Genomic DNA, 15,110 nt, shown 5'->3' with positions numbered 1-15,110 from the left:
ATTGTTATTTTCCTTTATTCAGCAGCTTAGGATGACTATCACAAGAAGGACGAGGAGGGGTCTAATTTGTTTGATGGATGTTAAGCTAGGTTTGTTTCGCCAATGTTAGCGAGTTAGTGCACTGAAAAGATGGTTGGCTCAATATAATTTAAAAAACAAAATATATTTAAATAAACCTGTGTGATATACTAGTTCAAATAAAACAGCAATGCAATTAATGGAGTGCTCATTACTGATTTACAAGGATTGCATGAAAGAAAATATACATAACGATCTTTCTGAGTGATGTAAGTGTAGTAATTTCTTTTAAGAAAGCAGAGAATAATGGAAGAAGTTTCTGTGAGAATCATGCTGCAAGAGACCGGGGGTGGGTTAGTCTCAGGAAATGCAAGGTTAAAAACTGGTTAAATGTCAGTTAATCACATATATGACAGTCCAGCTTTTCATTCCATCTTTTTTTCTCCTTTAAAACTCTTTTAGCTTTTTTTAGTTCGGATTCCTTAAAACTCCTAGCCTGAAATTGTTTTCTTACAGGTCCAGCGGCATTTCGGCCACGGGCACATACTAGTGTTTCATATGCTTCATCCATTGAGAAGGGTCGACCTGTCTTGCAAGGGCTTCTGGCTATTGATTTCTTAGCCAAAGAGGCAAGTTTGTTTTATCTTTCTTATTTCCTGAAGAAACTATTTTTTCCTCTCCTTTCAAACTCCTAATATCATATGCAGTATTTTGCAATAGCAGACTATTAGCTTTTTGCTTTATTTTTTTGGTATATTTGGGTAAAAATTATTTAGCATTTTCCTTGGTTTATCTTGAACATTTTCCTTACAAGTTTCTGAACCATCTATTTTACAGCTGTATCTTTTTCCTAATGATAAATTTTAATTGAACTCTAGGTGCTTGGTTGGGCTCAAGCAATGCCTAAATTTGCTGCTGACCTTGTGAAATATGTGCAAACTTTCCTTGAGCGAACCTATGAAAGATGTCGAACTTCATACATGGAGGTGGGGATTCTTCTTTATACATACTCTTCCTTATTTTTGCTTTTAACATGCTTTTTATTTGTTGTTGATTTTTGTTTATGTTAACCAGGTTTAATTGGTTTAGTTGTCTCTATATTTTGCAGTTTTTGGTCATATCAATAACATGTGAAAATTATAAAGAACATTTTTTTAAAGAATGCTTGAACATCTTCACCTGATTAATTAATTTTCTATATGTTGTTGATAGATAGGTTGTTTGTTTCTGTGCTAGACATTAGACATAGGTGGGGGTGGAGGGGGGAGGGGATGGGTGAGGAATTTCTGTTTACTTCTTCATTCTTTTTTTTTTTTTGTTTAAGATGGACCTGAACTTTTGGAATAAATATTTTTCAGTGCCTAGGTGGAATTGCATTTATTTATCATAGATATTGATCAAGCAAGGATTAAGATTTATATATTTGCCTGTCTTCTGTAGGGGCCATGTAAACAAAGATGTGAATGTAACAGCTCAATGGTCATACCAGTTCTTTTAGTACACAAGTAACAGGTAGAGACAAAAGCATAAAATTGGCCTGATAAAAAATAGTGATGTTATTTTACGACTGTGACAAAAGTTTCCAAAAGAATAAGTGCCAAAAAATGTCCCAAAAGAATATGAAAAGATCAAACTGGAAAGAGGACACTAAGGAATGTCTGGTGTTATCTAATTAATTCCACACATGATGTAGAATGTAATGCCATTGTGTAAACTGAGAAGCAGAGGTGTGCATGCTTCTTATTGGAGTTATTTGATTGAGATAGTTGAAATTAGTTCTTGATTTGCCATCATTGTTACTGAGAATATAACAGCGAAGTGGTTTCTATCCTTTTATTTTATCCATGCTACTATGCGACGGTAATCAACATTTTCCATTCATAAACATTTTGTTAATATTTCAGGCAGTTCTTGAGAAGCAGAGCTATATGCTCATTGGAAGGCATGATATTGAGAAATTGATGCGACTTGATCCAGCTAGTGCATGTTTACCAAATGCACTTGGTCAGTCAAATGTGAGAAATATTACTTCTGATGCGGGAAGTGTTGAGGTTGAATCAGAACTAAGCGAACTTCTCTTAAATTTGCGTCCTATTAAGCAGGTACATTTATGCCTGATGATGACTTTTTCCTCACTGTTTCAATTTTTTTTTACTGAGCAAATTTTCTAGCTGTCTACTATTTAATCTTCCAGAAAATTGAATTTATTATGCACATGAGCTTGACTTGCTAATGAAACTTGGGTCTTTCATATAAATTGATGTTGTTGAAGTATCAATTGAAGGTATTTGTTCTTTCTCTTATCACATCGTTTGCGCAGGAAAATCTAATTTGTGATGACAATAAACTTGTTTTGCTGGCATCCCTGAGTGATTCATTGGAGTATGTTGCAGACTCAATTGAAAGGCAAGTTCTTTGATCTGGCTTGAGTTGGTACTGTGATATAATTTTCAATGTTTGTGGAAGCCACAATGGGCTTTAAAGAGTAGTTTATGAGGACATAGAGAATTATTAATATGGACACGATGAGAGCTGCATTCGAGAACATGCATCTGGATTTTTATCTACATGTACCAATGAGTTATGATATCGTATAAGTTATGCAAGTAGCATGTATACTCTTCTATGTGATTAAATCACGTATTTTTAGATCCAGGTAAAATTGTTGATATAAGGAGTCATGCTATGGCAATGACATTTGTAACCTAAAATAAGGAGTGATGATATAGCATTAACACTTGTAACCTAAAATTGTCTATGCAACCGAATGGAGCTTTGCATCGGAGAAAAATGAAATGTTATGGCATTAATATCTCAATCCTTTTTCCCCTTTGCTTATTTTACTCCTTTCCTGCCTGCCATACTTAGATATCAAGAATGGTGTATCATTTTTGCCCTATGTGTTCTTAATGGAGCAGATCCTTCTGCAGAAGTGATATGTCATGGTAGACAATTATCCTTTTGAGAACTTCCTATCATAAATTTTCAGCTGTTTCTTACATTTTATACATACCTAGTGCAACATGTAGACTTGTACAAACAACCCCACAAACATCAAATCATGTGGAGAGTGGCAAGCCTCACCATACACGAGCAAGCAGTTCACCTGCTAGGAACATGGCATCTTTTGCAGATGAGTACAGAAAACTAGCAATTGATTGCTTGAAAGTTTAACGTGTGGAGATGTGGTTGGAGACAATTTTCCACATGCAGGTTTGTCAGAATAGCATTCAGAAAGACTTGAAGAATGACTGTGGTGAAAGCACCTGTAACTAATCAAAGCATTACGGTTCAAGCAGGAAATGACAGATAGGGAATACATGGCAAAACCAAGATGCAGAAGAGCCGGATGACTTCATTGTTTCACTTATTGCACAGGTCACTTTCTCCAACTCTTATTAATGTGTAATTTTTGGTATTTTGTTGGGCTACTTTGAGGATACTTATTTCTGTTTTAAATTTCCAATGGATAATTGTCCATCAGTTCATTCTCCTTTAAGTTAGAATTAAGATCTAAGTCCTTGGTGGGTAATAACCTTCATGGAAGAAAGGTAGAATTTGGCTGCCGGCTTCATATGAAGAGTTCTTAATGCTATGCACCGTTTTAATATGTTACGTTCAGCTTATCCTTAGCTGCATCTAGTTTGTCAGTGTCTATTTTTTTACATGTCTTTTTCAATCATAAGGTTATTGGGTCGGCAGATAGAAGTGAAGAAAATAGAGGATGAAAAAGTTTTGGGCATTATTTCCTTACAACTCTCATTTTGTTAAAAAAAATTGATCAGATTGCTTGGAAAAATTTGATGCCATATTTATTCTTCCCATTAGTATTCCCAATTTCAGAGGATCAGCTGCTTGATTTTTCCTTTGATGAATATTTTAATGCTACCAACATTTAAATTTTCTTTTTTGTTTTCTGTATGGATAGATAACATGCAGGGATGAGGAAATGGCGCCTTTTGTTGCTGCAGTGAAGCGGAATTACATATTTGGTGGAATATGTAGTATTGCTGCAAATGCATCCATTAAGGTTGGAGTTCATTGTAAAGTTAACTTTGATTCTGATTTGCTAATTATTCAGATTAGTTCCAATTTAGTGTAGAGTAGCACCTACTTTGTTCCTCTTGCCGATGGGAGCATACATCTGATTAGGCTTTGGCCAACATGAAATCGATCAACTTGTTTGGAGTTCAGCAGATATGTCGGAATTCAATTGCTCTAGAACAGGTTAGCATGTCTTTTTATTTTTAGATGCAGTGGGGTAGTGAGATTGCAGAATGGCAGGGTTTTTTTTTTTTTTTAATCTCTGAAGGTGCTTGAAATGATATGAAAATATTCCCATTTTTTTCTCTAGGAATATTATCTGCTTTTTTATGCAGTTCAATGTCTGTTGTGTAAATTGATTGCTTTAATGTATAGGAGGATTATCTTGTCTCTTGAGTCTATTCTCAAGTTTTCCTCATATGAAGATTACAATCTTTGAGTTTTGCCCTTACATTCAGACTCAGTCTTGTCAAGTCAATGGTGAAACCTATGTTGCTTGATTTCAGGGTTGAGTCAGACATAGGTATTTGTAAGACACAGGTGCCATCAATTTTCTTTTGTAAATTTTATGTTGCTGGGAGCTTAGACCCCACAATGTCCACTTTGATGTTTATGACATGTGTCTACTGAGACAAGTATTTTTGGAAAAATGAAGAGTTTTCCTTATATGAAGATTACAATCTTTGAGTTTTGCCTTACATTCAGACTCAGTCTTGTCAAGTTAGTGGCGAAAGCTATGTTGCTTGGTTTCAGGAGTGAGTCAGACATGGGTATTTGTAAGACACAGGTGTCATCAATTTTCTTTTGTAAATTTTATGTCACTGGAAGCTCAAACCCCACAATGTTCCACTTTGAGGTTTATGATATGTGTCTACTGAGATTAGTATTTTTGGAAAAATGAAGAGTCGGAGCAACATAGGGTGAAACAATATCTCTTTAACAAACCTCAGTTGACTGGAATCAGTCTTTGTTAATTCCAAAGAGGCAATTTTTATTGCTTGAAATAATAGTTGCAAATATTTTCTATAGTTGAAATAATATGATCTGTTTCTTTCTAAAGCATAAGAGAAATCATTGTTGGTGATCTTACTTGGTTGGATGTCTGAGACTGACAGTTCCCTATGCCAAGAGTTCTATGCTCAGATCTCCGCTTTTTTACTCTCTCTCCTCTCTTTCTTCATGGATGATCAGTTCTTGTGAAAAAGGATATATGTTATACTAGCATCAATTGCATAACCCTATCCTTGCCTGTAATTCTCCTTGCTTGGATTTGCCTTTGTTGTTTCAATGTTTGGCCAAGAGTTGACCAAAAAATAAGTTCCAAGCTTTATATTCCAATTCAAGTTGTTGAAAATCCAAATGGTTTGGTTGTAGCCTTCTGATTTCAGTTTTGCATGTACAGCACAATCCTGATTTACAATCTCTGTTGGCATTGCAGGCCCTTGCAGCTATCCCTTCAATTGACAGTGAAGCTGTACAGCAGAGATTAGATCGTGTTCGAACCTATTATGAACTGTTAAACATGCCATTTGAGGCAAGCTATATGAACTCATAGTACCCCTTCGTGAATGTTGGATAAACTTTTTGCTGTAACAATTGATTTGCACTTTCCTCGATTGCAGGCCTTGCTTGCCTTCATTACAGAGCATGAGCACTTGTTTACAGCTGCAGAGTTAGTGGCATTGACTAATTCCTCCTAATTGGACCAAAATATTTGCATATTAGTTTAGTGACAGAATTATGCTGTTGTTTTGACAGGTATGTTAATCTTCTAAAAGTCGGGGTCCCAGGAAGGGAGATACCTCCTGATGCACAAGATCGAGTATCGGAGATTATATCCCATTAGCACTCCAAATTGACTTGATTTCTGATCTGCCGAAATTATATGATCTTATCTTTCTTAGATAATTACTCGTATCCTAATCGGTACAGCATGGTGCGTAAGCCTTTTCCGTAAAAGTTATTGTTCAACATGTGCCAACTAACAGTAAATTTGTCACGTATCAGAGATATGAGGTTTGTTATATTGCATTTGTAATTATAATTTATTCTGTGTAGTATCAATTTTTTTGAGCTGTGTTTCTGCATGAGGGTTTTTTGGTGCTTTTGTCTAGTGTGGGTGACGACAGAGTGAAAGGACAAATATCATGTTATGCTGCCAACTATATGCTCGTTGTCTTGTTGTTATGGACATCCAATATTGTATCTTCTAACCTCTATAACAAGTTCAAGTTCAATATGAAACTTCAATTCTAATGAGAGTAGGGTATATCCACTGAGAACTGAGACATCTTTTATGCATCACGCTGTTTTGGATGTTTATTGATTCTGACTGCTATACTTGTGATTAACTATAGGACTAATTCTAATCGACAGATTTTTTAAATTTTATTACAGCTTTAATGATTTATATTTAATGTATTGACAGAATATAAATTTTTTAAACAGTATAAAAAAATTAATTTTAAAATTCTAAAAGATAAATATACTTAATACTAAAAATATATATTTAAACAAATGAAAATAAAAACCCAAGAGCAAAAATAAATAAATAATCCCATATATATTTAATTTTGGTTTATTTAATTTTTTATTTTTAATGATCCAAGCATGACTTTAGAAATCCCAGTACATTCAAAGATAACTATATTCATGGGAAACAACAAACTTCGATGTTGAAGTGTCAAGTTCTAATTATTGGGCTAAAAGGTTTTTTTGAAGAAATAAAACAATTAAACGTGAAGATTTAAATTAAAAAGGTTTTCATCATTCTGGGAAAATAAAACTTTGAATAAAGCTATATAAAAAAAAATAAGTCGCATCTGCTCCACTATTAAGTCTCAGTGACACCCACCCTTGAGGGCCTTGTATCATTTACCCGAGGAAAAAACATAGGCAGCAGAAAGCAGAATGGTAGCTGTTTTGGGTTGTTAGGAGCCAACTCCCAGGCCAGAAATTATCCAGCTGTAATTCTGAAAATGAAACATGAAGTCGACTCAACAGTCCAATACGGTCAACATAACAACAATATACTTTGACCCTATCTCCTATTATGATTTGCATCTTCCCATGGGTCAATTTGTCCCACATTTTGGATTCACTAGTCATTTGATTAAATCTTACTATATTTTATGCTGATACACACTTATATTAGGGACAGCTAGATATACCAAAGCATCCATTTTTTTTTTAGATAAGTAAAGACATCAAATTTATGGTTGCATTTGGAAAAATACACCAAGGAGTTGGTCCAAGTCACTTGTTTTATACGCACATGATCTTAAGTTTGAATCTTACATATAATTTATGATTAATGGTTCTTTTGAATGCACGATTTTTTATAATCTATTGTCCTAACTTACTAAAAATAAATTATTTTTATAAGATATCACTTTTTACAAATTCAAAAGTAAATAATTTATTTATTTTTAAAATTTTAAATTTTAGTACCGATATTTGAAACCATTGTTTATACTTGAAATTTACTAAATTTTGTAGGATGTTGCAATGAATTAACTATCAAGGAAAAATAAAAATAAAAATGAAAATAAATTGGGTAATTCAATAATTTTTCATGGACAACTTGTATAAGTAGAACCTCCATTTTGGCAGGTTTCAGAATCAAGCTGGTTCAAAGACTAAATGTCAAATAAAAATTTAGTTTGAATTTTGAACAGGTAGACTAGGTGTTCCTTTTGAGGGATATATCGTTTTGCTTTTACACACAGCTCAAAGAAAATTTCTCATCATTTTAAATACAACCAACAAAGTTGAATTATAGGGGTTTATTGAATTTAATATTGGGTAAAAAAATTTATACAATTTTGAAAGCATGCTCATCTTCTCATTCTACAATTTGTAATCCACCTGTCCAGCTTTTACTACCACATGCATCCAAGCTCCAAGTAGAAACCCTACCCCTAGTGTTTCAAACAATGTATACAAAAAAAAAGAAAAACCTACCAAATTTTTTGGGGTTACAGCCTAAAGCAATAGGTAGGCAATGCCTACTTACATATATTTAATGGAAGAATTACTTCTTTATTTGTTTATGTTTCAATATATACAGATGAAGACATTGATTAAGCATAGTTCAAATTTTTAAATATTAATTTTAAATAAAATTTTATATCTAATGTATTACTTTTATCATATTTAAAAACAATAAAAAGATAATGCATTAATTACAACTTTTTCCCTTGATTATCACTTTAAACATTGATTAACATTTTTTTAATTAAAAAAAAAAAACCTATGTATATCTTGAGTAATTGAAATTATGCATAAGCAAGGCATCCAAGCAACTACATTTAACTAAGTTTATGAGATGCTTTATATTAGAATTCGTATTTGATCTAAATATAATATCAATACTTAAAATAAAATTTTTTAAGCAAAATTAGAATTTTGAAAAAAAATATGTTTTTTTCTTCTATTTTTATTTTGTTAGATTGCAACCCGACATGCATCCAATATTGATTAGGCTCAAAATTTATCACCCAACAATTTCCCACATTATTGTGCAGTTGGTTGGCCATGCTGCTCAAAAGTGGAAAAATGTCAATAAATATCTACAGTTGATAGCATCAAACTTATGATAGTGACAACTTTTATTTCTCATGGCCCACTTTACTTTTCAAAAAGATTGAAAAAATGAATATTCCAAATTGTTGTGCCGCAAAGAAAAAAAAAAAAAAACTATAGTCTCTTCTATGCTTTATATGCTTGTACTCTTAACTTGTCTTGAAGCTGTGGAGGGACAATTCTCCAGCTTCAAACTTCAAACCCCAGTAAACTCTTAGAAGTTCCCCATTTTTCTTTCTCTTGGTGCCAAAAAATTTACAAGAAAAAAGAAACAAAATTTTTCTCACTATTTTTCTTTGGTGACAACTGTAGGAAACCCACCTTTGACTGACTGCAAAGAAATCAGAGCCCTTCATTGGGTGTGGTCTGGCATGGAAGCATGTGCAAGTACTACCAAACGGAGTGTTTTGCACTTGAGTTGAAAGAGACAATTCAAAATGTTCATTTAAGCCAACTTAAAAATCATATGGTAGATAGGGATATTATCATATTTTATTGCCACCAATAATGATTTGTGTGCACTGTGTCCATGTTCATACTAAGAGCAGCTGAAGATTTCAAACAAGTTAGTTATACTCGCTACTATTAAATCATTGGCTAAAGTTTTTCTTTACATCCCAAATGAATTGAAGAGTATTGTTTTGTGTAACTATATCCCTTTTTCCCCCCCTTTTCATTAAGTTGCATTCAACAAGTGACAGTAACTTTTTTAATTGTTGGCCAAAGTTTCTTCATTATTGCAGAATCAACAGTCTGTGTTCTCTGTTAAAATTCTCAGTACCATCCTCTTTTTTTTTTTTCTGATTATTTGATGCCATTACTTTTGCTCTATTATTACACTCACAAAATCCTCTAAACATTAATTTGAAGTCATCATCATAATTTCATCAATTATCATTGTTTTATTTCACTTTTTAAATTGTTATTACTAATAATTAAGCTTAAAAAAAATAAAAAGCTTATACTGTATGTTTGAGTAAAAATTATTAACTGCGATCAAGTAACATATTAATGATTAAAGTATATTTTTTTTGTACAAATTGAATAGAGATTAGCTAATATATTCAATTTACTAGGTTCATGCACGGTTTTGATCTTTTATATGTTCCTCGTGCAAATATTGAAATAATAACATACAATGAAATGCATGACATTAAAAAGATAAAAAATTCAACTTAATAGATAAAAAAATAAAAGGAAATAATTCATCATAAAATGAAATATATCAACGAATTGAGTGACAATTATAACAACATAAATTTTGCATGCTTATATGCAATATTCCTAAAAGGAGTAAAGATTTTTTTTTTTTTTTTTTGTGCTTTGAAAACCAAAGTACCATATAAGTTTAGCAACCTTAAAAACAAGAAGAGCAGGAAGCCAACGAGCGACAACACAGCACCCACAAGATCAACAGTGACAGTAACAAAAACCCATGTCAAATGTGAATCCAAAAGCCGAAAAACACAGTGGATTTTGTTTTGTCAGAAAAAAAAAAAAAAAAACTTTTTTTCTTCCACAGCTATAAAAAGGGGGAGGCAAAAATGGACAGTGGAGCCTACTAACCCATGCCTCGCCAGATCCGTGCTTTTGGGTCGCAAACTTTTCACCTTCTTCAACGGTACTTCTGCTTCTGTTAGAACAAAAAACCTATAGAGAAAGACGAGAAAATCTTTGTATAGACTGTGTTTTTAGAAGACAAGAGAGAGAAAGAAAAGGGTTGAATTTAAGTTGGACAAAGAAAGTAAAGAAGTGGTTTTCTTTTTTACAAAGTTCAGGCTTTTGGATGACTATGTTGGGTTCATTCTTTTTCGAATTTTAATAAGGTAAAGCTTGGTTTTTTGAGCATTGACAAAAATCTTTACTTTGCTTAGTCTGTTTTTAAAATGGGTCTTTATCAAATCTAACTTTTAATGGTAAAGCTAACTCCATTGCTTAAATTCTACATTGATGATAGCAAATTGTAAGTGTTTGTATCTTTCATTGTCAAAATAAAAAAAGTTATCAACTTTGCTTTCAAAAATACAGCCTTTTTTATTTGTTTTTGGCTAATTATTTGTTTTGATAAAATGCCCTTTTTTCTTGTTTTGTAGTCTTGTAAACTTCAATTTGTTTTTTATTGGTTTGGCAGCATAGTTTGAAGCCAAGTTCCTCAGATCTGAATTACCATGGAAATGTTATTTTATTTTACTAAATTGAGAAGTGGATCATTATAACTAAACTTCTTTGTATATTAAATAGCTTCTTTAGATCTGTAATGTTCTAGAGTTTAAGCTTTATTCATTGCTTTTATGGTTGCTTTTTATTTAGCTTTCATGAGTTTAGGTATGAATGCTATATTTTTCTTTTTAGATTTTAGTTGTATTACAGATATTCTGCTTCTTTTCTGTCTCTCCTACACACATTCTGGTTTTTCAACCGTTTTTTTTTTTTTTTTTCTTTTGTGTGTCAAGCCATTTGTTAATCTGATTCTACCTGTTTTTTTATTCATAGTGTTTCAAAGATTTGAAATTTAATTTCTTGGTTTTGCTTTGGAGATGTATGCATTGTTTTTTGCAATTGTAATTCTACAGTTGTTTGTTTAGCAGAATGCATTAATGTTTTCTTAACAAAAGCATCACTAATATGGATATAGCATCCAGTTTTGGATGAATTACAAATACATTCTTTCTATGGTATTACCCTTTTTTTTAATGATTAATTTCATTCCTTTTATCTCACAGCGGCTTCTCATACCTTGATTGCATTTATGGGATTTAGCTAATGGAGATGGGAGGTATTGTAAATATGAATCTCCAAGAAGATAGCGGCAGGTTGTTATCAGTACCAGCAACAACCTCTAGAAATATGTCATCATCATCGTCAGCGTTCTTTTCTGCAAATCAATCACCATTCTTCTCTCCAAGATCATCAACATGTCAATTGTCTGAATCGACTAGGTTTGATGCTCAATGTGATAGTATTAATTTAAGTGCTAATCCTCCAAGTTCCAGTTCTGGAATTCAGGTACCTGAATGCCTTGCAAATGTCAGATTTGCCCTATCTGACATGTCATTAACGCCGGCTGCTTATATTTCAAGTGACTTCAAGAAATTTGACCACGTGTCATCTACAACTCTTGTCTCTAATGGCACCCTATCTAGTTATGATGTGGGTGACAGTTGTTATTCTGGCCTTATAAAGAAGCACAGAAAGCATATGAGAAGCCATGATATGTCATTTTCCCCTGTTCCGGTATCATTATCTTCTAGCAGGCACAGAATCTATGACGTTTATATAGGTTTGCATGGTCGCAAACCTTCCTTATTGAGGTTCACAAATTGGCTCCGTGCTGAGTTGGAAGTTCAAGGGATGAGTTGCTTTGTATCTGATAGAGCTCGATTTAAGAACTCTCGTAAACATGGACTTCTTGAGAGGGCAATGGATGTTTCTTCCTTTGGTGTTGTAATTCTAACAAGGAAGTCTTTCAGGAATCCATATACCATTGAGGAGCTTAGATTTTTTTCAAGCAAGAAAAATTTGGTACCAATCTATTTTGATTTGAATCCTGGTGGTTGTCTTGGCCGGGATATAGTTGAGAAAAGGGGAGAGCCGTGGGAAAAACATGGTGGTGAGTTATGGGTTATGTATGGAGGATTGGAGAAGGAGTGGAAGGAAGCTGTTAATGGCCTCTTTCGAGTGGATGAATGGAAACTGGAAGCTCAGGATGGTAGTTGGAGAGACTGCATATTAAGAGCTGTTACCCTTTTGGCAATGAGATTAGGAAGACGAAGTGTTGTAGAGCGATTGACAAAGTGGAGAGAAAAGGTAGATAAAGAGGAATTCCCATATCCTCGTAATGAAAACTTTATTGGTAGGAAGAAAGAATTGTCAGAACTAGAATTTATACTTTTTGGTGACATTAGTGGAGTATCAGAAAGAGATTATTTTGAGCTCAAGGCTAGATCAAGGAGAAAGAATTCGACTGTTGGGTGGAGTAAGAGCAGTTCAGTGGAGGAAAGATGCAGGCAACGACGGTGGGAGAGTGGCAGCCGGAAGGGTAAAGAACCAGTCATTTGGAAGGAGTCAGAAAAGGAGATCGAGATGCAAAGCACTGAAAGGCAGCACTATCAAAGACCAAGAGGTGGTGGACGGTATTCAAGGAGAAAGAGATCAGCAAAAATTGTATATGGAAAGGGCATTGCCTGTGTAACAGGGGACTCAGGAATAGGGAAGACAGAGCTTCTTCTGGAGTTTGCCTACAGATATCATCAGAGGTATAAGATGGTTCTATGGATAGGAGGAGAAAGCAGGTATATTAGGCAGAATTATTTGAACCTCTGCTCATTTTTAGAGGTTGATGTTGGGGTTGAAAATTGCATAGACAAAAGCAGGATGAAAAGCTTTGAAGAGCAGGAACAGGCTGCCCTTTCTAGAGTCCAGAAAGAGCTAATGAGAAAAATTCCTTTTCTGGTGGTGATTGATAATTTAGAGAGTGAAAAAGATTGGTGGGATCACAAGCTTATAATGGATCTTCTCCCCCGTTTTGGCGGAGACACCCACATTCTGATATCCACTCGCCTTCCACGTGTGATGAATTTAGAACCTTTAAAACTCTCATACTTGTCTGGAGTAGAGGCAATGTCATTAATGCAGGGAAGTGTAAAAGACTACCCTATTGCAGAGATTGATGCTCTCAGGGTCATTGAGGAGAAAGTTGGAAGGCTAACTTTGGGCCTCGTGATTGTAGGCGCAATCCTATCTGAGCTACCCATAAATCCAAGCAGGCTACTGGATACCATCAACAGGATGCCCTTAAGAGACTTTTCATGGAGTGGTAGGGAAGCTCATTCATTGAGGAAAAACAATTTCCTCCTGCAACTATTTGAGGTATGTTTTTCAATATTTGATCATGCAGAAGGACCAATGAGCTTAGCAACGAGAATGGTCCATGTGAGTGGTTGGTTTGCACCTGTTGCCATTCCAGTCTCCCTGTTAGCACTAGCTGCTCACAAGATATCTGAGAAACATAAAGGAACCCACTTTTGGAGAAAATTATTGCGTTCCTTGACTTGTGGTTTTTCTTCATCATACTCCAAGAGATCTGAAGCAGAAGCATCTGCAATGTTGTTGAGATTCAATGTTGCAAGAAGTAGTACCAAGGAAGGTTATGTCCATTTCAATGATGTCATCAAGGTTTACACTCGGAAGAGAGGAGTGACTGGAGTTGCACATGCCATGGTTCAAGCTGTCATTAGTCGTGGGTTTGTATCCCACCACTCAGAACATTTATGGGCAGCATGTTTCTTGCTATTTGGATTTGGTAATGATCCTGCAGTTGTTGAGCTCAGTGCGTCAGAACTGTTATACCTTGTCAAAGAAGTGATTTTGCCTCTCACAATTCGGATATTCATTACATTCTCTAGGTGCAGTGCTGCTCTTGAACTCCTCCGGCTATGCTCCAATGCTTTGGAGGCGGCAGAGCAGGCATTACTTACCCCAGTTGAGAAATGGTTGGACAAATCACTTTGCTGGAGGCCCATCCAAACTAATGCTCAATTGAATCCATGTCTTTGGCAGGAGTTGGCATTATCAAGAGCCACTGTGCTAGAAACCAGGGCCAAGTTAATGCTAAGAGGGGGACAATTTGGCATAGGAGATGACCTAATTAGGAAGGCTATTTTTATTAGAACTTCAATCTGTGGTGAGGATCATCCAGATACCATATCTGCTTGTGAAACTCTAAGCAAACTCACCCGGCTTCTTGCAAATGTTCAAACTACTCCATGATAAATACTATATATTTTTTAGCAAATTTTACATTAGATTGTACAAAGTTTTCAAATAAAACTTCTGTAAACAATTCAGAGAATTTTTTATACCATTTTAACTTTGAATGAGATGCCCTACAGTTCTGAATTTACTCTTTTCTCCTTTGTCGGAACCAGAATCATCTTACTGATTTTATTGCATCACGTGCTTTCCTAAATTTCTTGTCGTAATCAAATGTTTGATCAAGATTTTATAGATTGGACATTTGGTTTATATTTGGGAGTTTAAAGAAAGAGACCAACGAATAAATGGTGAATGTATCAGTTTGAGGCATTGGTTCTTAAACTTGATTCCAAGCTTTACGGGTGAAGAATATTGTGAGTTTGTAACTGGCAGCTATCTCATATTTAGTCTTTATCTGTTTGGGTTTTTTATACAACTTGAAATATTCAATGGTGCAATGTAATTTCTCTTGTTCAAACTGTTCAACACGAGACCCTGTTGATCAAGATGAGGGCTTCCCACTCTCAAAAGGTTTATCCTTTGTCTTTATGAATTTGCTGTTACATCTTCTCAGGATGTCTCTCTATGCTTGACTCTCTTCTTTCAGGGCTCGAAGTTCCACTACTTAGTTGCATCAGCTAAGTTGAGAAAGTCAGCTTGTTAAATTCCAGGGTACATTTTTTTGTCTGGCATGGTCCATAACATTAGAA

At 34.5% G+C, this 15,110-nt stretch overlaps 2 protein-coding genes across 12 annotated transcripts in view; both read left to right on the top strand.

The window, feature by feature from the left end:
* LOC111295453 (exocyst complex component SEC8-like) overlaps window positions 1-5,574 on the top strand; it is a 36,470-nt gene extending 30,896 nt beyond the window's left edge. For 2 of the 11 annotated variants that reach the window (XM_089743707.1, XM_089743710.1), the window contains exons 17-26: window positions 535-647; window positions 897-1,004; window positions 1,923-2,120; window positions 2,339-2,424; window positions 2,887-2,963; window positions 3,036-3,231; window positions 3,318-3,396; window positions 3,947-4,048; window positions 4,116-4,245; window positions 5,501-5,574. In XM_089743707.1, coding sequence (XP_089599833.1) covers window positions 535-647; window positions 897-1,004; window positions 1,923-2,120; window positions 2,339-2,424; window positions 2,887-2,963; window positions 3,036-3,169 — 716 coding nt within the window. In that variant the 3' untranslated portion in view covers window positions 3,170-3,231; window positions 3,318-3,396; window positions 3,947-4,048; window positions 4,116-4,245; window positions 5,501-5,574. Of the gene's footprint in view, window positions 1-534; window positions 648-896; window positions 1,005-1,458; window positions 1,531-1,922; window positions 2,121-2,338; window positions 3,232-3,317; window positions 3,397-3,946; window positions 4,049-4,104; window positions 4,246-5,500 lie in introns of those variants that run through there. The other 9 variants (XM_089743716.1, XM_089743715.1, XM_089743708.1 and 6 more) reach the window with 8 other exon arrangements.
* Window positions 5,575-10,041: 4,467 nt separating this feature from the next.
* Window positions 10,042-14,544, top strand: LOC111295615 (uncharacterized). The gene is made up of 2 exons (XM_022889165.2): window positions 10,042-10,472; window positions 11,370-14,544. Exon 2 carries the CDS (start codon window positions 11,410-11,412, stop codon window positions 14,413-14,415), a length of 3,006 nt encoding a protein of 1,001 aa, XP_022744900.1. The 5' UTR covers window positions 10,042-10,472; window positions 11,370-11,409; the 3' UTR covers window positions 14,416-14,544.
* Window positions 14,545-15,110: the final 566 nt, after the last annotated feature.

This window comes from Durio zibethinus, chromosome 14 (assembly GCF_047325235.1).
Source record: "Durio zibethinus cultivar Kanyao isolate XHJ-2024 chromosome 14, ASM4732523v1, whole genome shotgun sequence".
NCBI lineage: Eukaryota > Viridiplantae > Streptophyta > Magnoliopsida > Malvales > Malvaceae > Durio > Durio zibethinus.
Note: the sequence above shows the minus strand (reverse complement) of the source record. Positions and strands in the feature narration are given on the sequence as shown.

Coding starts and splice junctions, on each gene's coding strand:
- LOC111295615 (XM_022889165.2), top strand. CDS start 11,410: ATGGAGATGGGAGGTATTGTAAATATGAATCTCCAAGAAGATAGCGGC.